General features: G+C 44.0%; 1 protein-coding gene and 2 non-coding genes across 3 annotated transcripts in view; 2 read left to right on the top strand and 1 right to left on the bottom strand.

Annotated features, from left to right (window-relative positions):
* Window positions 1-22715, bottom strand: part of LOC124544641 (cardioacceleratory peptide receptor-like) — a 456935-nt gene that overhangs the window by 131074 nt on the left and 303146 nt on the right. The window contains exons 6-7 of the mRNA XM_047123254.1: window positions 14890-15000; window positions 8944-9124 (exon numbers count right to left, since the gene is read on the bottom strand). Of these exons, the coding sequence (XP_046979210.1) occupies window positions 8944-9124; window positions 14890-15000 (292 nt within the window). The remainder of the gene's footprint in view (window positions 1-8943; window positions 9125-14889; window positions 15001-22715) is intronic.
* Window positions 9777-9851, top strand: Trnal-caa. The gene has a single exon. It is a non-coding gene; the product is annotated as a tRNA-Leu (tRNA).
* Window positions 10078-10152, top strand: Trnal-caa. The gene has a single exon. It is a non-coding gene; the product is annotated as a tRNA-Leu (tRNA).

Below are 22715 nucleotides of genomic sequence, written 5' to 3'. Positions count from 1 at the left end.
ACTAAACGTAAGTGCGGAACCGTATCAAATGCCTTCCTGAAGTCCAGGAATACGGCACCAATCTGCTCGCCAGTGTCTACGGCACTGTGAATTTCTTGGACAAATAGGGCGAGCTGAGTTTCACATGATCTCTGTTTGCGGAATCCATGTTGGTTATGATGAAGGAGATTTGTATTATCTAAGAACGTCATAATACGAGAACACAAAACATGTTCCATTATTCTACAACAGATTGACGTAAGCGAAATAGGCCTATAATTATTCGCATCTGATTTATGACCCTTCTTGAAAATGGGAACGACCTGCGCTTTCTTCCAGTCGCTAGGTACTTTACGTTCTTCCAGCGATCTACGATAAATTGCTGATAGAAAGGGGGCAAGTTCTTTAGCATAATCACTGTAGAATCTTAAGGGTATCTCGTCTGGTCCGGATGCTTTTCCGCTACTAAGTGATAGCAGTTGTTTTTCAATTCCGATATCGTTTATTTCAATATTTTCCATTTTGGCGTCCGTGCGACGGCTGAAGTCAGGGACCGTGTTACGATTTTCCGCAGTGAAACAGTTTCGGAACACTGAATTCAGTATTTCTGCCTTTCTTCGGTCGTCCTCTGTTTCGGTGCCATCGTGGTCAACGAGTGACTGAATAGGGGATTTAGATCCGCTTACCGATTTTACATATGACCAAAACTTTTTAGGGTTCTTGTTTAGATTGTTTGCCAATGTTTTATGTTCGAATTCGTTGATTGCTTCTCTCATTGCTCTCTTTACGCTCTTTTTCGCTTCGTTCAGCTTTTCCTTATCAGCTATGATTCGACTACTCTTAAACCTATGATGAAGCTTTCTTTGTTTCCGTAGTACCTTTCGTACATGATTGTTATACCACGGTGGATCTTTCCCCTCGCTTTGGACCTTAGTCGGTACGAACTTATCTAAGGCGTACTGGACGATGTTTCTGAATTTTTTCCATTTTTGTTCCACATGCTTTTCCTCAGAAATGAACGTTTGATGGTGGTCACTCAGATATTCTGCGATTTGTGCCCTATCACTCTTGTTAAGCAAATATATTTTCCTTCCTTTCTTGGCATTTCTTATTACACTTGTAGTCATTGATGCAAGCACTGACTTATGATCACTGATACCCTCTTCTACATTCACGGAGTCGAAAAGTTCCGGTCTATTTGTTGCTATGAGGTCTAAAACGTTAGCTTCACGAGTTGGTTCTCTAACTATCTGCTCGAAGTAATTCTCGGACAAGGCAGTCAGGATAATGTCACAAGAGTCTCTGTCCCTGGCTCCAGTTCTGATTGTGTGACTATCCCATTCTATACCTGGTAGATTGAAGTCTCCCCCTATTACAATAGTATGATCACGAAACTTCTTCACGACGTTCTGCAGGTTCTCTCTGAGGCGCTCAACTACTACGGTTGCTGATGCAGGTGGTCTATAGAAGCATCCGACTATCATATCTGACCCACCTTTGATACTTAACGTAACCCAGATTATTTCACATTCGCATTCGCTAATAACTTCACTGGATATTATTGAATTCTTTACTGCTATAAATACTCCTCCACCATTGGCGTTTATCCTATCCTTGCGGTATATATTCCATTCTGTGTCTAGGATTTCGTTACTGTTCACTTCCGGTTTTAACCAACTTTCCGTTCCTAATACTACACTCCTGGAAATTGAAATAAGAACACCGTGAATTCATTGTCCCAGGAAGGGGAAACTTTATTGACACATTTCTGGGGTCAGATACATCACATGATCACACTGACAGACCCACAGGCACATAGACACAGGGAACAGAGCATGCACAATGTCGGCACTAGTACAGTGTATATCCACCTTTCGCAGCAATGCAGGCTGCTATTCTCCCATGGAGACGATCGTAGAGATGCTGGATGTAGTCCTGTGGAACGGCTTGCCATGCCATTTCCACCTGGCGCCTCAGTTGGACCAGCGTTCGTGCTGGACGTGCAGACCGCGTGAGACGACGCTTCATCCAGTCCCAAACATGCTCAATGGGGGACAGATCCGGAGATCTTGCTGGCCAGGGTAGTTGACTTACACCTTCTAGAGCACGTTGGGTGGCACGGGATACATGCGGACGTGCATTGTCCTGTGGGAACAGCAAGTTCCCTTGCCGGTCTAGGAATGGTAGAACGATGGGTTCGATGACGGTTTGGATGTACCGTGCACTATTCAGAGTCCCCTCGACGATCACCAGTGGTGTACGGCCAGTGTAGGAGATCGCTCCCCACACCATGATGCCGGGTGTTGGCCCTGTGTGCCTCGGTCGTATGCAGTCCTGATTGTGGCGCTCACCTGCACGGCGCCAAACACGCATACGACCATCATTGGCACCAAGGCAGAAGCGACTCTCATCGCTGAAGACGACACGTCTCCATTCGTCCCTCCATTCACGCCTGTCGCGACACCACTGGAGGCGGGCTGCACGATGTTGGGGCGTGAGCGGAAGACGGCCTAACGGTGTGCGGGACCGTAGCCCAGCTTCATGGAGACGGTTGCGAATGGTCCTCGCCGATACCCCAGGAGCAACAGTGTCCCTAATTTGCTGGGAAGTGGCGGTGCGGTCCCCTACGGCACTGCGTAGGATCCTACGGTCTTGGCGTGCATCCGTGCGTCGCTGCGGTCCGGTCCCAGGTCGACGGGCACGTGCACCTTCCGCCGACCACTGGCGACAACATCGATGTACTGCGGAGACCTCACGCCCCACGTGTTGAGCAATTCGGCGGTACGTCCACCCGGCCTCCCGCATGACCACTATACGCCCTCGCTCAAAGTCCGTCAGCTGCACATACGGTTCACGTCCACGCTGTCGCGGCATGCTACCAGTGTTAAAGACTGCGATGCTCCGTATGCCACGGCAAACTGGCTGACACTGACGGCGGCGGTGCACAAATGCTGCGCAGCTAGCGCCATTCGACGGCCAACACCGCGGTTGCTGGTGTGTCCGCTGTGCCGTGCGTGTGATCATTGCTTGTACAGCCCTCTCGCAGTGTCCGGAGCAAGTATGGTGGGTCTGACACACCGGTGTCAATGTGTTCTTTTTCCATTTCCAGGAGTGTATATGCGCACTATTTCCTTCAATAAGAGATACTAATTCAGGAACCTTGCCCTGGATACTCCTGCAGTTTACCAATATTACGTTAACTTTTCCTGTTTTTGGTCTCTGAGGACGGACGTTCTTTATCAACGATGATAATGTCCTCTCTGGTAAGCCGTCAGGTATTTTATCGTTTCGCCCAAGGGGGGGTCCATCTAACCTAAAAAACCCCCGTGTGCACGCCACACGTACTCTGCTTCCCTAGTAGCTGCTTACGGTGTGTAGTGCACGCCTGACCTGTCTAGGGGGGCCCTACAGTTCTCCACCCAATAACGGAGGTCGCTGAATTTGCAACCATTATAGTCGCAGAGTCGTCTGAGCCTCTGGTTTAGACCCTCCACACGGCTCCAAACCAGAGGACCGCGATCGACTCTGGGCACTATGCTGCAGATATTAAGCTCAGCTTGCACTCCGCGTGCGATGCTGGTTGTCTTCACCAAATCAGCCAGCCGCCGGAAGGAACCAAGGATGGCCTCAGAACCCAAGCGGCAGGCGTCATTCGTTCCGACATGTGCTACTATCTGCAGCCGGTCACACCCAGTGCGTTCAATAGCTGCCGGAAGGGCCTCCTCCACATTACGGACGAGACCCCCCGGCAAGCACACCGAGTGCACACTGGCATTCTTCCCCGACCTACCCGCTATTTTCCTGAGGGGCTCCATAACCCGCCTAACGTTGGAGCTGCCTATAACTAATAGGCCCGCCCTCTGTGACTGTCAGGACCTTGCCGGAGAATCGGCCACTGGCCCAACAGGCGAGGCATCCTGTGGTGGCTCAGAAACGATGTCATCACCACTAGGAAGCACCCCGTACCTGTTGGAAAGGGGTAAGGCAGCTGCCACGCGGCCAGATCCCACCTTTGCCTTTCGGCCAGGCACGCGCGAGTCCACCACTGTCCGCATGCCCGCATCTCGTGGTCGTGCGGTAGCGTTCTCGCTTCCCACGCCCGGGTTCCCGGGTTCGATTCCCGGCGGGGTCAGGGATTTTCTCTGCCTCGTGATGGCTGGGTGTTGTGTGCTGTCCTTAGGTTAGTTAGGTTTAAGTAGTTCTAAGTTCTAGGGGACTGATGACCATAGATGTTGAGTCCCATAGTGCTCAGAGCCATTTGAACCCACCACTGTCCGCCATTCACCCTGGAGTGATGGCTGACCGGTAAGATGCTCACTGCCGGAAGACGCAGCGACATCAGGGGTTCCATGTGATTCCAAGGCCACCGAAGTAGGCATAGGTCTCACCACAGTTGCCCCAACGCCACTACGAGCCGACGCCTGCGCCTCGAGCTCGATGAGCCTAACAGACAAAGCCTCCACCTGCCCCCGAAGAGTGGCCAATTCTCCTTGCGTCCGCTCACAACAACCACAGTCCCTACACATGACTATGTTTACCCTACTCTATACGGTGACAAATTCCCAAGATAATCTTCTGATGAGCTACTCTGATAATCAAGAAACACTCACTGAAATACGAGACGCGAAAACTACGCTAGGTTTTCCCAGAAAAACTATTTAAAAGCTAAGCGCAGCAAATAAGTACAAAAACGCTTTATACAAACAGTACTCGCTGCTGCTGGTGCTCTCGCTCTGGCTGTCACAAGACAACTGCTGATTCAAGTGACTAGTGGCTAACGGTCGCGAAACAAACAAAAGACGGTGTTAGGGCGCTTTCTGTTCTAAACGATCAAGAAAACACTAAGAAATCTAACACGAAAACTACGTAAAGTTTTATCAAGAACTGTTAGTTACTATGCAGAGCAGATAAACACAAATAGAATCCCTTCCTTAGTGGATGGTCGTAAACAAAATGCAAAATAAACGCTTTATACAAACAGTACTCGCTGCTGCTGGTGCTCTCGCTCTGGCTGTCACAAGACTGTTAAATTGAAGAGAAGTAACCCAGGCAGGCGAACAATCATATGGCACGCGCGGCTAACAATCATACGGCACTGCGGAGAGACTTTTTGAATACCCCGTACCTGAGGATGCAGGATGTTGTGACATACCGTTGAGCCATCACAGTTCCCTCAATCACTAACAAGCGTAATTTAAAGTCATACGCGATGGCTGTTGTGGACTGTATCGTTTATCTCAGCCAGCGTCAGTAGTATCGTTGGTGAGTGTTGTTACGTGTTGACGTGAAAGTTTAAGTTTAGTTCTTTTGTTTCGTTTTTGTCACTGTTAAATTCTAACCATTGAAGAACGTGTGTTTTTAGTCGAACAAGTGTTCAAAGCTGACGTTAAATACACAGTTTCAGTTCGTCAAACATTTAATTCAATTTTCCAGAAGACAACACCCCCACATCGCGATACTGTGCGAGATTTGATTAACAAATTTCAAAGTACGGGATGAGTGACAGATGCACCGAGAAGTGGTCGTCCTAGCGTTTTGCCTGATGATAAATTACTCGATATTTCCAATAGAATGTGCATGAGTCCGAACAAGTCAGTAAGAAAACTCGCCCAGGAAATCGATGTTAGTTTCGGAAGGGCCCAGACAGCTGTAAGGAAAAAATTAGAACTTTTCCCATACGAAGTGACAGTCGTGCAAGAAACTGAAAACTACTGATCATGGCAAGAGACTGCATTATTGTCAATGGTTCAAAAATATCGTTCAACAAAATGGAAGGGATATTCTTAATGAAACGTTTTTCACTGATGAGGCGTGGTTTCATTTATCCGGGTACATGAACTGTCAAAATTCTCGTATGTGGAGTACTGCAAATCCATTGTGTTCTCATGAGAAACCATTCTGTGAAAACAGGAGTTTGGATTGCAATTTCTAGACGTCAGATTGTGGGTACCATATTTTTCAACGAAACAATAAACGCACAACGATACTGCAGTGATATTCTGTACCCATTCATAGGAGAACTTGTGTTAAGTGAAATACTGAACGGTTATTTTCAACAAGATGGTGCAACCGCGCGTCAGCTCGCGTTTCAATGTCACTGCTTGCTGATGTTTCTGGTGACCGCATAATTTCACAGAGACTTTGGTCTCCACGAGTGCCTGACCTAATACCACCTGACTTTTTCTTCTGGGGTGCAGCGAAAGCAACTGTCTATAAAAACCATCCAAAATCCATCGATGAATTGAAAACTGCAATATCCACGCTCACTGCATCTGTTACAGAAGAAATGTTACAGCTTGTGCTTGGAAACATGATTAGACGAATTGAATTGTGTATTCAACAACTAGGGAGGACACTTTCAACATGTAGTGTGAAAATTTGTAAGTAAAAATGAATATTCAATAAATTAGTAACTTGTGTTTCACTGAGTTTCATTTCGGTATATTCACTGCGGCATAAGGCATGCGCGGCTAACAATCATATGGCATTGCGGAGAGACTTTTTGAACACCCCGTATTACCTATCATGTCACTGTATCGCAATGCCATTTTTCAGCAGGACAATGCTCGGCCGCGCACCGCACGTGTCTCTATGAACTGTCTGCATCATGTTGAGGTGCTCTGAAGGTCAGCGGGAGCAGGTGTGGGACCACCTCCACCTTTAACTCATTCGTCGTGCCAGTATTCAGAACATCAAGGACCAGTTACATTTACTATTTATTTATTTATTTCTCAAGTAATGAACTGCTGCCTGTTATTATGTCGTTCATTATGTGAGTTTACGTGTTCTATCACACAAATTCAGTTTTATTACTAGTACATTTTTTGTTGAAAATTTTACAAAAGGATAAATTTTAAAAAATAATAATATATAATAAGGAGTACAAGCGCATATAAACAAATTTCTTTAAACTTGTTTCTAACGTAGATAATGATAATAATAAGATACATAATAGGTTGCGAGTGTATTTTAATGTAAAATTAGAAGTGTATTTAAAGGAAGAAACAAGAGATGGAAATTTCATTTAGGTATGATGTGACAGTTCTTGCCTTTATACCTTCTGCGTGTATGGTTACGTAACCAATGGAGATTGGGAGTTGATTTAAAATGTCATAGTCAGCTGCATCAGGTGCGAGCGCTCGGCAGAACTTCCACCCAGTCACACCTGATGCAGCGAAAGAAGAAGTGAATGATTACCGTCAGACCTCCTTGCCTAGGGACGCCAGATGAAAGTCGATGTCGTCAAGCCCTGAATGAAAATTGCGCAACGGATAACTGGGGAGGGGAGCTTGAGAGCGCTACATAGAGAGCGTGCCCTCTTCTGTACGATACTAGGCAAGGGGCTGGAGGGCGCACACGCTGATGTGTGGGTCGCTGCATTCTATATCTTTTATTTTAAACTATTCCTTTAACTTGACTCCTTTGTGATTTTTAGGGTATGTTAAAGATTGATGACAACTGATTACCTATTTATTTTTAACATTTTCAGTCGACTTTACAGCTATTGCAGCAATTGTTCCAGTTTACAGATATTACAATTTTACAATTTACAACCCCAGTATATTATATACTAATCTGCACGCACATTTCTACTGGCAAGACGGAATTACGTTGGCCAAATGTATACCACCAAAGTCTCCCAATATTTTACATGGGACATCCGCTATGTGAGGAGGATAACGGGCAAACTGGGGACCAGATACGTTAACACAGAGGTGGAGGGGATGGTCGTACCACTTGGCTGTGACCTCCTCTCCGCCCCAAATTTCCGAAATTAAACGAGAACATTCATTTCCTTAGTGCAAATATTCAAATGCCTCTCTTCCAAACGTGAACATCGAGACAGACGCACTGAGGGCACGTCTGCTCACTTACCCGTCTTCTGTGACACTCCCAGAATATCACGGGCACCCGGAGGTCTTCCTGGGTCCCGGTGGAGGGGATGATCGAATCACTTGGCCGTGACCAACCTCTCCGCCCCAAATCTTGTGACACTGGAACGTCTTTGACTTTTACCTGCCAGTGCTGTCTGTCTGATCCCCTACCCAGGAATTAAGATTGGCACTACTATACCACAGAACTACTTCCCAACTAAGATTTGGCCACGCTTCATGGAAAGATGTGAGGAGGATTAGGAAAGCTCATGTGCAGATTCACATTCACGTAAAAGAAATGTACAATACACGACACATATAAATACGTACTATGAAGCCTGACACATTTCTTTCCAACCGTCCACATGGGTTCTGCTGCGCCCGCGGCCGGCCGCGTCGTGCAATAAAATTGGCGGCGCAGCTGCCTACTTTTGTACTCGTATTTTCCGGTGCGAGCGAGCAGCGAAACCTGCTGCTTATGGAGCGGAAATAACTATACCGTTGCAGAAGAAATGTCACATCTTCAGATAGTGTTATATGCTATGTAATGGTATAACAAACAGCTACACTGAGCGTTTTTTCCACGTTAATTCGACGTAGTGTTGTAGAACCTTCGCTTACTTTTGCTATGTTTGTATGTCTGTCTCGTCTTCACTTCCTGTGTGTAATGTAGCATCCGATTCCGTGTCTGTGCTTGTGTCTGCGTGGTTTATTGTGTATTGCTGATCTGTCCCATGTGGAGCCTGTGTTATTATAGCGTTTGTTTGTACAGTTACAAAAGCTGTGGGCCGTCTGCCCTCAGCAAGGATACAGCAGCTTTATGACACCGTTCCCAACTGCATCAGTGTGTGCACCATAGATGCCAGAGGGAGAGGGGGACAACATCGTACGGACAAGTTCTTCATACTGCCATATACTTTGAAATTTAGCTCTATTTTGTAATCGCTGAGGTTACCTTCTCAACCCGTTAAGTTTCATTTGACTCCCTCTTCCCCTTCTCTGTACTTGACATTCAGGCAGCGTAAGTTTTCTTGATTAAATGTTGTTGCATTTAGCTAAGCAACGGTAACGAAACTGGACGTGTGCAGACCTGAGACTGCGGCAGATGTGCGTGGAGAAGAGGCAGTAAATGAGCGGGTTGGCGGCCGAGTTGAGCGGCGCCAGGCTCTGGATGAAGGACGCCACGGCGATGTTGGTCTGCGTCGTCGGCACGTAGTCGTACACTTGCAGCAGGTCGAACACGATGTACGGACTCCAGCACAGGATGAACACTGCCGACACAGCAATGGCTCTGAGCACTATGGGACTTAACATCTGAGGTCATCACTCCACTAGAACTTAGAACTACTTAAACCTAACTAACTTAAGGACATCACACACATCCATACCCGAAGCAGGATTCGAACCTAAGACCGTAGCAACAGCGCGGTTCTGGACTGAAGCGCCTAGAACCGCTCGGGCACAGCGGCCGGCACCAACACAACCGCGGTTATCCGACGATAAATGTTACTCATACTGAAACTTCCTGGCAGATTAAAGCTGTGTGCAGGACCGAGACTCGAACTCGGGACCTTTGCCTTTCGCAGGCAAGTGCTCCACCAACTGAGCAACCCATCACGACTCACGCCCCGTCCTAGTTGGTAGAGTACTTGCCCGCGAAAGGTAAAGGTCCCGAGTTCGAGTCTCGGTCCTGCACACAGTTTTAATCTGCCAGGAAGTTTCATATCAGCACTCACTCCGCTGCAGAGTGAAAATCTCATTCTGGAAACTCTCCCCAGGCTGTGGCTAAGCCGTGTCTCCGCAGTATCCTTTCTTTCAGGAGTGCTATTTCTGCAAGGTCCGCAGGAGAGCTTCTGTAAAGTTTGGAAGGTAGGAGACGAGGTACTGGCAGAAGTAAAGCTGTGAGGACGGGGCGTGAGTCGTGCTTAGGTAGCTCAGCTGGTAGAGCACTTGCCCGCAAAAGGCAAAGGTCCCGAGTTCGAGTCTCGGTCCTGAACACAGTTTTAATCTGCCAGGAAGTTTCATATCAGCACTCACTCCGCTGCAGAGTGAAAATCTCATTCTGGAAACTCTCCCCAGGCTGTGGCTAAGCCGTGTCTCCGCAGTATCCTTTCTTTCAGGAGTGCTATTTCTGCAAGGTCCGCAGGAGAGCTTCTGTAAAGTTTGGAAGGCAGGAGACGAGGTACTGGCAGAAGTAAAGCTGTGAGGACGGGGCGTGAGTCGTGCTTAGGTAGCTCAGCTGGTAGAGCACTTGCCCGCAAAAGGCAAAGGTCCCGAGTTCGAGTCTCGGTCCTGAACACAGTTTTAATCTGCCAGGAAGTTTCATATCAGCGCACACTCCGCTGCAGAGTGAAAATCTCAATCTGGTTACTCATACTGAATACAGTAAGCACTATTTTCCGAACAAACAAGCAGACAGTCGCTTTTGTACTTTTTTGTTTTGAAGAACAGTGAGCTGATCTTCAGTGTCAATTATTAATTTACGTCTATTGGAAAGTTATAGTTCCATGTGAGAACCTTTCCGTCCCCAGAGTCCTTTTTATTACAGTAAAACGCAAGGAAATGCCAGTGTCTGGTTCCGATATCACGGATGAAATCCTAGAATAAATCCCGCTATATCCAAAGCATTTTGTTTCCATGGTTTGTAGTGAGAGATTAGCGTGGTGTTCGTAGGTTTTCGCAAATATTATATTGAATTACAATGAAATCAATACCCCAGCTGCCTACAGGCGTTGATGTAAGTCAAAGGGGACATTTAAAAATGTGTGCCCCGAGCGGGGCTCGAACGCGGGATCTTCCGCTTACATGGCAGACGCTCTATCCATCTTTTTTTTATTTTTTATTTTTAAATCTCATTTTGTTCTATATTGTTCGTTGGATTTGGTCGTGGCGGACGTCTGATGACACCCGTTCAGGTTCTTTGTTGATCAGTTCACTCAGTTTTTTATTACAGAGGGTAGCTAACCCTCTGACCGAGCACGTTGAGCTACCGTGCCGGCTACCATCTGAGCCACCGAGGATAGTGCGACTGCAGGGACTTATCTCTGGCACACCTCCCGTGAGACCCACATTCTCAACTTATTGTCTCGCACTATATTCATATTGCCCATGCACATTATACTCATTACTCGCGGCTTTTTGCCGATTCCCGCAAGAGTTCGGGCACTGTTTGTGCATCCGCACAGAAGAAGATGGTCAAGTGGCCGATGAGCCTTTATATATGAAGATGGCATCTGTTCTTTCGGACATGTCCGAAATATTATATTAACCATGGCTTTCGTTTCCATCGGTGTCAGAAAACAGCAGTTGCCACATGTGTGTAAGAATGAGAAAAGTCATACATTTTTATTTCATAAAGACGACCACAGATAGTGTGTCGGTAATAGTTTTTTACATTAGCTTAGGCTTCCGCTGCAGGAATTCGTTTCAGGAAGACTCTTCTGAATGTGTCACAGCGTCATTAAAGATGTCCGTAGTAGCAGCTCATATGATGGCAGTTTTCATCGTATCACGACATGATTACATAATCAGGAGATTCTTACTGAAATATGTTATTTATATAGCTCCCAGTACCGCCATTAGACTGTTGTTTATTTACAGTGTTACATTTACACTTACACAATCATGATTTCGGCTTCAAAGTGCCATTATCAAGTGTTTTAAGTGTTATAATTGCCTAAGATGACATACTGTCGTATTAAAATACACTATTAGACACATTGTCTAAGAGTCGATATTTCTGGCAGAGCCTACTGCTTTGTTTCATTACTGTGTACACCATCTTGACTGAATGTACTCAGTAATGAAACAAAGCAGTAGGCTCTGCCAGAAATATCGACTCTTAGACAATGTGTCTAATAGTGTATTTTAAGACGGCAGTATGCCATCTTAGGCAATTTATAACACTTAAAATACTTGATAATGGCACTCTGTAGCCGAAATCATGATTGTGTAAGTGTAAGAGTAACACTGTAAATAAACAACAGTCTAATGGCGGTACTGACTTTAAAGAAATATATTATGAGTTTGTATGAAAAAATTATTAAAAAAATTATTAAATTTATATAGCTGTTTGTGAACTAGACGTTTTTCCAGTTATGATCGGAAGCTTTAGAATGAATGCAACTTCAGATCTAGCGTCATCACAACGTAACGTCTGCTTAGGAACTAAGTAGCGATCAAATACTAAAGGAACTCTTGAAATAATGGTTAACTTTGTAACAAGGATGGATCTGAAGATGGACTGCTTTTTAGTTAATGTCATTCATCATAAACGATGCCCTTGTAAGCTTGCAACTGTTAATAATGATATAAATAATAAATTACTGTTCGAGTTACTTTTTTTTCATGCATAGCACGTCCATTTCAGGAATTTATAGACTTTTCATGTTTTGTAACAATTTGCATAGCTATTCGATTTGATGTACGTGTTGTGTTGTTCTGCTCCTTTTTCCCTGCAGTTGTCTCTTTATGTTCTTAACGTAATGTGCCTTCTCCAATACGCAGAAATTCACAGACACGCAGCAAATCGCTCACAGCAGACAGTGTGAATGATGGGTCGCGTTTATGTAAATTTCTGCGTGTTAAAGGAGGTACAATATCTTGAAAACACACAAAGACGTCTGCAGGAAAAGAGAAGCGGTACAATGCAACAGCACGTTCCGCTTCAGAAGTTTATCGGTATTTGCAAGATCTGTATCAGTTTTCAAAGGTATTCGAACACTTTGTAAATTGTTACAGATCTTCCAAATAGCGATAAACTTTTGAAGCGCAACGTGCTACGTATGAAAAGCGTAAATGGTACTGTACTTTATTATTTAAATCATTGTGAAAACAGTCGTGGTTGAAAAAAAAAACCTTTGTGATATTTGACTGCTAAATAAAAATAAATTTCTGAAAAATGGTGTAGATTCGGATTCGAATTTTACATTTAGTAACAAGTAACAATTTTTTCAGAAATATAGGAGCATTTACATAAAAGTTCATTCTTCGTTTCTCGTCGATTTCGTCATGATTTCAACACTTAGTTAGTGAGAGTTGTAAGTAAATTTGTTAATTTTCTGAGGCACAACAGTTGGAACCACAAACTTACGTTAAATTTCGACACATGATATTAAATGAAACTCCAAAATTAAAGGAGGTTATACACAGAAACAGCGTAGTCCAACAGATATAAATTAGCAGATGTTCACCACTGAAGAAGCATATAGAACACTTCGATACGTGTCTGTAAACAGTTGTAAAAGTGACTCGTATCAATTTGTTTCGCTCAAGTCACGGACTTTCAAATTTGTGCTCCAGAAACTATAACCAAGTGGAATTTACATTAATCTTGGGAGCCGGGAACTGTAAATAATTAACTTTTTCAGTGTCAGTGGAAGTAAGGCCAAGGATACAAACGTTCAGAGTAAATTGATATATGCTATGAACTTCAAATTTGTTCTGCGTGTAAGTCCTGAGGTGTATGTTTTTTTGTTGTTTAATAAATTTCGTAACGAAAGCTGGATGGTTACGGACTGTTGTTTAATACTAAACCAAGTAATGTCCCAGAATTCTAAAACTATACATACAAAATAAATTGCCCTTTTAAGTGACGTGCAGAAAGTTTGGCCTCTGTTGGAAGAGCAGTCGTAAAGTACATATACATCTACATGATTACTCTGCAATTCACATTTAAGTGCTTGGCAGAGGGTTCATCGAACCACAATGATACTATCTCTCTACCATTCCACTCCTGAACAGCGCGCGGGAAAGACGAACACCTAAACCTTTCTGTTCGAGCTCTGATTTCTCTTATTTTATTTTTATGATCATTCCTACCCATGTAGGTTGGGCTCAACAAAATATTTTCGCATTCGGAAGAGAAAGTTGGTGACTGAAATTTCGTAAATAGATCTCGCCGCGACGAAAAACGTCTTTGCTTTAATGACTTCCATCCCAACTCACGTATCATATCTACCACACTCTCTCCCCTATTACGTGATAATACAAAACGAGCTGCCCTTTTTTGCACCCTTTCGATGTCCTCCGTCAATCCCACCTGGTAAGGACCCCACACCGCGTAGCAATATTCTAACAGCGGACGAACGAGTGTAGTGTAAGGTGTCTCTTTAGTGGACTTGTTGCATCTTCTAAGTGTCCTGACAACGAAACGCAACCTTTGGCTCGCCTTCCCCACAATATTATCTATGTGGTCTTTCCAACTGAAGTTGTTCGTAATTCTAACATCCAGGTACTTAGTTGACAGCCTTGAGAATTGTACTATTTATCGAGTAATCGAATTCCAACGGATTTCTTTTGGAACTCATGTGGATCACCCCACACTTTTCGTTATTTAGCGTCAACTGCCACCTGCCACACCATACAGCAATCTTTTCTAAATCGCTTTGCAACTGACACTGGTCTTCGGATTACCTTACTAGACGGTAAATTACAGCATCATCTGCGAACAACCTAAGAGAACTGCTCAGATTGTCACCCAGGTCATTTATATAGATCAGGAACAGCAGAGGTCCCAGGACGCTTCCCTGGGGAACACCTGATATCACTTCAGTTTTACTCGATGATTTGCCGTCTATTACTACGAACTGCGACATTTCTGACAGGAAATCACGAATCCAGTCGCACAACTGAGACGATACCCCATAGGCCCGCAGCTTGATTAGAAGTCGCTTGTGAGGAACGGTGTCAAAAGCTTTCTGGAAATCTAAAAATACGGAATCAACTTGAGATCCCCTGTCGATAGCGGCCATTACTTCGTGCGAATAAAGAGCTAGAGTATAAGCGTACAAAATGACATTCACGTCCCTTCTAAGAGCTAGTAACACTTCTGCAGCCTGGTTAACAACAGAGATTCGTGACTGAACTGTGTGAACGTCGTTCTCCAGTTCAGGAAGTGCTGCTTATGATGGTGAAGAGCCTTTCTACAGACACACTCAGTACTGTGTTTGAATATGCGGAACACAGTTCCAGGATTCGTGGTTTCATCCGAGTAATAAACTCTTGTAGTTTCTTAGTAAGTGGAGTTGTGACTTACCGAACACGATGACGAAAGTCATCTTGACAGTCTTGATTTTAGCCTTTGGTATGAGACCCCTGGAGCTGGCACGCCTGGAGTCGTGATCATCGCCAGATCTGTGGTCGCCATCTGGAAGCGACATCGCACAGGTTACACAGTGACACAATCTAAAAGGAATCTGACACATTGCCAGAATACGAGAATACCTAAGCAGTACCAACGTGCAAGACACTTGATGCAAGCGTACTATACACTGAAAAACTATAAACCGTAGAAAAGTTACAGGGCTCAGAATATCTAATATTTCATTTTTGTGGTACATGGAAACAGCGTTTCATTCACTGGAGTACGTATTGGCACTACAGTTAATATACACACATCGATTTTGCCAAATGGTGGTACAGGGCATTTATTAATTCATCATGACTTCACAGTACATTGCAGTGCACGACATACAGGGCGTCCCAAACAGAATGACCCGATTTTAACCTGTAATAATATAGAGACAAATGACACTAGGTAACTGAAACAGCGCTAGATGTAATCGGCATGATATAGAATTTCAGAAATATCCGCTAGATGTCGCTACGAGCGCTGGCCTGGAGCGTGCAGCCAGTCTCACGCAATGTGGCGTTCACGCAATAGAAGGCGTATTGTGTTACTGAATTTAGTCGTACTCAATCAGTGATCGCAGTTCAGCGGGAGTTTCATATTCGATTTCATGCTAAACTACCATCACCAAAGAACATTCGACGGTGGTATAAATAGTTTGAAGAAACAGGATGCCTCTGTAAAGGCAAAGTCCTGGCCGACCACGGGTTCCTGAACTTTAGTGGAACAAATCCGACGAGTATTTGAGCGGAGCCCCCGCAAGTCTACGCGTCGTGCTAGCCGAGAACTTGCGTTACCGCGCATGGCAGTGTGGCATGTGTTACGGCGTCGTTTAGCCCTCAAACCATACCGATTACAACTGGTACAAGCTCTTCGAGATATTGACAAAGTGAAGCGAGTGGACTTTAGCATTGCTATTCTAGAGGACATGGAAGATGGCAGTTTTATGTCACAGTTGATATTCAGCGATGAGGCAACTTCCCATATTAGCGGTAAGGTTCACTGTCATAATGTGCCTATATGGGGGCTCTAAAATCCTCATGACACAATTGAACACGAACGTGATTCATCTGAAGTGAATGTTTTTTGTGGTGTTTCGCAAGGCAAGGTTTATGGACCCTACTTTTTTGAGGATGAAACTGTAGCAGGACAATCATATCTTGCAATGCTATGGAAATGGTTATTACCACAACTTGATTCTGGCAATTTCATCTATCAGCAAGATGGAGCACCACCGCACTGGCACAACGTGCGCAGTTTCCTCAATGCCAACGCGTCTCAACGTTGGATAGGGTGTACGGGACTGCGAGACCAGGCTTTACACTCTTGGCCTCCTAGGTCCCCTGACTTAACACTATGTGATTTCTTCCTGTGGGGATATGTTAAACAATGTGTTTACATTCCTCCCATACCTCGTGACATTGATGAACTAAAAACCTGAATATCAGCTGCTGTAGCTTCAGTGACAGAAGACACCTTACGCTCAGTTTGGGATGAATTCGGCTATTGGCTAGATGTTGCCCGTGCAGCCATTGGAGGACATATTGAACATTTGAGATGGATTTTTATAAACTTCTGTCTTTTCTGAGTAATTTAGTATGTAATTTGTTGGTGTTAAGCCCTTCTTCCTAATAAATAATTCTATTTAAAATTGGGTCATTCTCTTTGGGACACCCTGTATTATGATGAGACCACCGTTGCAAAAGGTGTTGGAAGTGGTCCCTAAGGTCCTCTAAGCATGCGTGAACACGGCGCAGCAGCAAGTGACACTCACGTTCAAATGTGCCTTCCTGCTACCAAATGGTGTCACAGGCAGCACGAATGCGTTGTTCGTCTGCATGTCTGGAATGCGGTCCACTCCCACGATTTCTTTCAGGTGCCCCACAGGTAGAAATTTAAAGAATTGAGGTCCAGCGACTAGAGGGGCCATGCGACTGAACCATCTCGTCAGATCCATGGGCGATCAGATCCTCCACACAGAAATTCGGAGGTGAGTTGGGGCGCCGTCATGTAGTAGGAACATTACCCATCATACTACCAAATGCATCTCTTTCAGCTGGAGAGACGCAGTCAACCTACGAAATGCAAATATGCTTTGCTTGTGAGGTGTTGTGGACAAATGACTTATGCCACAAGGTAATATCAAATAAATTCTTGCCCACACGTCGAGGCTAAACCGGTGCAGATGGTGCGCTGCCATCAGACCATGGTGATTCTCCGCAGCCCACAGGCGAAGGGTATGAAGGTTGACAACGCCGCCCCTTGTTAGTCTCACTTGTGAGTAGGATAGATGGCTGAAACCCCAGTGCCTGTGCGACGAACCAGCGACAAAACTGTCGCTGTCAAGGCAAGGCCGCAGGTGATAAGGTCTGCAGAAGTTGTTAATGGTGCTGGATAGTGCTCATACTGTGCTCATATTCTACAGTGTTCAGTTCTGTTCCTCCACGGCCTGTATACGTGCTGTTGCATCCGCCTTTCATGGTTACCTCGCCTATCTCAAACATACGACGAAACACTGTTGTGAGAAGTTTATGGTGCTGACTTCGAGGATATTTTTCCCGGTACAGTCATACTGCCACTTCCCATTATCATTTTCCTTTCCGGAGGTAAAGAACATGTCGACCTGTTCCTGGATGGTATACCGGGCCATCCTTTCGCAGCGCTGCACAACAGGACACGCCCACATCAAAGAGAGTCGGCAACAGCAGCGAAGCGGATGCCCCTAATATTGATGTGAGTGGTTCTGCAGAATGTTTCGGAGAAAATTGTGTGCAAAGTCTGTCCTGTGCAACCTTGACTCCCGAACGAAAACAATGGGCGTGGACGCTTGCCGCAAAATGCGGACAGTTGATTATTTTCTGGAAAAAAGTCATCACTGGTGACGCGACTTGGGTGTTATCAGTACGAACGTACCACAAACGACAAAGTGCAGAAATATACATGAAGATTCAACGCTTTGACGGCATAACAGACATTCAAGTCAATGTGACGCGCGAGTTGAATAACATCCCAAAGAAGGACTTTTCTGACATTTTCACATGCTAAAATGAAAGTTTTGTGCTTTGTACTCAAACTACCTAGAATACATGAAGCATTATAACCAGCGTCTTAACTTATCTCTGTTTTTTATTAATCTAGTCTCGAAATTTTTTGGACTGCGGCGTATGTATACGTACAACCGTACGAGATCCTCTCTTATCTCGAAGTCGAACAAAAGAAGGCAAATCTAAACAGCAGCCATCGGTGGAAAATAGAAGATGCGGTGCAGTACATGAAATATCTACATCAATACCGCAAGCAAGGTGCATGGCTGAATATTCCTTGCACCCTTTATATTTTTGCCCTTTCCTGTTCCGCTCGCAAAAGGACCGAGAGGAAAACGACTGTATACGTTCCTCCGTAAGAGCTCAAACTTATCTTCGTTGCCCGCATCTCGTGGTCGTGCGGTAGCGTTCTCGCTTCCCACGCCCGGGTTCCCGGGTTCGATTCCCTGCGGGGTCAGGGATTTTCTCTGCCTCGTGATGGCTGGGTGTTGTGTGCTGTCCTTAGGTTAGTTACGTTTAAGTAGTTCTAAGTTCTAGGGGACTGATGACTATAGCTGTTAAGTCCCATAGTGCTCAGAGCCATTTGAACCAGCCATTATCTTCGTTACCGTTGTAACGATTGTAACCGTTGTAACACAGAAGATGCCACGATGTTATAGGAGGAGAAGGCGTACTCACCTTACACTTTATAAAGCAATAGACAATATTGCTACTAATACCGAGAATTATTTAGGTGCCCAAGTCGTCCCGCATGGTCGAAGCGCTGTACGTTGATGGCAGTAGGACTATTCTGTCATCATCCGGAAATGCCGGTTCTCTAAATTTTCTCAATACTGGTTCGCAAAAAAAAAAAGAAGTCCTTTCCTCAGGGATTACAATTTAAGTTCACGAAGAATCTCCGTAACACTCGCGTGTTGCTGGAGCCTAACAAATGTAGCAGAACAATTCTGAATTGCTTGGATATAGTCATTAGAAATTTTTTGCAAGTGAAGTAATTAGAATACATTGTACAAGACAAACAGTTTGATCATACGTCAGGTGGAGTAAATCTTAGCAACACCAAGGCATTTTCCATAAACACATTACCAGGGTGGCGTACTTTATGCTCACCCTAAAAAAATTTAAAAAAATTCGTAAATTGTTGTTGAATTATGTTAACAACATAATTTTTAAAGAGGTATTGAAGTGTAAGTAGGGCCCAGAAGCTAAAAATTCCTTTCAGTACACCCTCAACAATATCAATGCACTTTCAATAAGGCGTACAATCGAATTCATGACCACCACAAAAAATTTAAAATTTGCAAATTTCGTTTGTTGTTGCTGACTTTTACTCTCAATGTACTGTTTAAAGAGATACTGGGCCCTGAACGTGTGAATACTGAATACGACATTCATTGGGGAAAGTGACAACTACCATTGAGACTTACATTTTTGAGGTAAGTTTAACGGAAAAATTTAAAAAGTATATGGAATCTGGCAGTAGAATTCGTTAAGAACAATAAAGATTATTTTCAAAATTTTAAAGTGCGAAGTAACTGACTAGATTACGATATTTGGAAAAGGTGGGCGTAAAGTAACACCCCTCCCCCCTTGCTTTAGCGAGGGTTAATGATTGAGGTAAAAGTGGATGGCTGAAAGGACGAACATCGATATGAAATGGCAGAGAAGGTACAACGCATAGCATCTGCTATGATCATTAATGCGATAGAAAAAGCAATGAGTTAACCGCAGGTTTTCAAAGCGTTGCTGAGTTCTCGGGATCGCCATTGGCATTCCCGGAAACGTCGCCATTATCAAGGTAGGCAGTGATCCGCGAAATGGGAGGGGATAGAAGGGAGCGGGGAAGGGTTGTCACAGGGGCGTCAGAGACGTTAGAAACTACGGGAAACTAAATAGGTAAAATAAGCAAGTGTTAGAGAGTAAATTAAAATCCACAAATCGGAATAATCAAATAAGAATAAATAAATAAATAGCAATAAATTAATGCACAGTTCTAATGTAAGTAGTCGTACAACTACGGTTTATGCATTCTGTCCCAGATGGAACAGCTCGTGCTGTTGTGCACCTCCTTTTAGTGGATCACTGAATGGTGTTGGTGATAGAATAGTGTCTAAATTCACCGGGCAGTTGGAGAACCGAGTCACGAGTTCAAGTATGCGGTGCAAGGCACTCATCCAAATCTCCGCGTATCCCACATCTTCCCGAGTGAGGCCGCACCGCACCGGGCATTCCTGATCAGAACTCACTAGTGTGTCGGCGTGTTTCAAGAGAAGAGCCCGAAGAAGACGACAAAGAAGTCTACGAACGTGAGTTGATTTCTGGAGCGCTACTTTGCAATGTGGGAACGAAAAGACACCAAGACGGAGAGGTGACTCCATATAACTGCTTTCCCAGACAGTCAAAGACTGGAGCTGTCTCTGTAAGCAAAGCAAGAGTTTCGAAGCGTGTGATATGCATTTTTTTAGGGGAACGGACGCTATCTTGTCTATTCTGTACGTAAATAGAAGAAGGAATACCACAGGATGAATATATTGCTGTCTAAAAGTTTCGTGTTAGAGATCCTACAACAATGTATTACCGATACTGGAATCAAGTTCTCCTGAACGAGTTCTAGCTGAAGCACACCAGCAAGGTTTCAGAGCTTACATACTAAGAGAGATTAGTGACGAACTGGACAACGAGGAGAACTACAAGAAGATATAGCTGCCAGGCACGTAGCAAAGTCTCCTGTAGATTTACGTTCACCATACATGAGGTACTGCGGTACATTAGCAGAATCTCTATGGTGTAAAAAACTACTTATTTTGATGTAATCAAGCCTAATACTTAATATCAAATATCAAATCGCTTCATGTGTAGATAAAATACTAACTTTGTAAAAATAATCGATCGTTATAGTTAACATTTGTGTAGTTAAATAAACATAAATATGCCAAGTTTTATAAAACAATCTCCATAAATGTTTACACAAATTTTTGTAATATTTACCTCTCAATTTAGACCTATGTGAAACTGTTTGAACTCTTTGTTGAAAGTCTGTGTGAACGATGAAAATCTTTGGACGACATGTTTATTATCTCTGTTCTTGATGCTACGACCGACAGTAGATCAGCGAGTGGCCTGTCAGTGGACTCAGAATTCAGGAAAATATGGCGTAATAATCTGTATTCTTGTCTTACGAAATACGAGTACTAGATGATACCTTTTTTAACTTATACTTAACTGTTGAGTATGGTAATCTGGTGGTAAAGTGTACTTATTTGTAAAACCGAATATTGTAATTTCGACCGTGTGGCTTTTATCAAGTGGATCCCTAATTACGATCTTTCTCATATCGTGACTAATAAAGTTGAATACCAGTACTGTCAAAACCTGCTAACAGGCTGTTCTGCATTGATTGCGAGAACTTGAGGAAAATGGACGCAGACAAAAATAAATCGAGCAGTTCACACACAGGTTCGTAAGCAACAGCAAGCACAATTAAGTTCACAGAACACTATGCGACGAAAGCAGTTTCTGTTTAATATGAAACAAAACCAAATATGGACTCAATTACCCTACGCAATATTACTCATGCGATCAGAACGCAATCAGAATACTAGCAACATATTTACAATGCAATTCAGAGAGTGCAATACATACGAGAAGTCCTAATAAGCAGCACAGTGTGATGAAACCAACTTCTGTAAACTACGAAATGAAAACAAACTTGGAAGGCTAAAATCAGCCAGTAAGAAAGCGAGATGACGCACCGATTAACTTGTAGCGCCCAAAGTGGCCTATTAGGATACCAAGGTCGTGTTACCGCAAGCCCCTATATAAGTTTCACCCCGAGCTTGGTTCAAATGGCTCTGAGCACTATGGGACTTAACATCTAAGGTCATCAGTCCGCTAGAACTTAGAACTACTTAAACCTAACTAAGGACATCACACACATGCATGCCAGAGGCAGGATTCGAACCTGCATTGTAGCGGCCGTGCGTTACAGACTGAAGCGCCCAGAACCGCTCGGCCACAGTTGCCGGCACTTCGAGCTTGGAGGGAATATTAGTTGTAGAAGGGAGTCTTGTGAAACCTTTTGTGAGAAGTAGACACGTTTTGTGCGCAGGCAACAAACCATTAGAACTTTGAAGCTTATATATTTTGTGAACTAGTCATCCGAGTAACTAAGAATACAGAAGTTATACTGAAGAAACAGTTTATACTGGCTACATAGTATGCTCTCTAACTTAACTGTTGTGGAAACAGTACCATTGCTTTGTAAAACCAAGACCTGTGGACACTATGACACGCCTGAGAAGAGACAAACAAGTCAACATCAAGAGAATAAGATGAATAAAATTCTAATAGATTAGTACTTCGCACACGTCTTTTCAGTTTCATCCACAAATGACGAACATCCGTGTAGCGGATGTGTCGTTGTACAAACGTTACTGAAACAGGTATTGCAATACTACAACACAGTACTTCATAATTAGCACATTATTTCTTTCTGCCTTTTTGATATTATTTTCAGGTATATACATAATTGCTTGAAGGATTGTAAATCAAACTTATTTTTAACTATTTAAAAACAATATTGTAAGCAATGTAGTAAACAGGCTGGTACAGTCAGGGCGTTTGCTATGTCTAATAACAATCTCTGAGCAAAGATAACGTCGCGTGGCACTAACTTCCTCGGTGCGTGAG

Source organism: Schistocerca americana, chromosome 8, assembly GCF_021461395.2.
Source record: "Schistocerca americana isolate TAMUIC-IGC-003095 chromosome 8, iqSchAmer2.1, whole genome shotgun sequence".
Classification (NCBI taxonomy): domain Eukaryota; kingdom Metazoa; phylum Arthropoda; class Insecta; order Orthoptera; family Acrididae; genus Schistocerca; species Schistocerca americana.
This window is presented reverse-complemented; position numbering and strand designations above follow the sequence as displayed.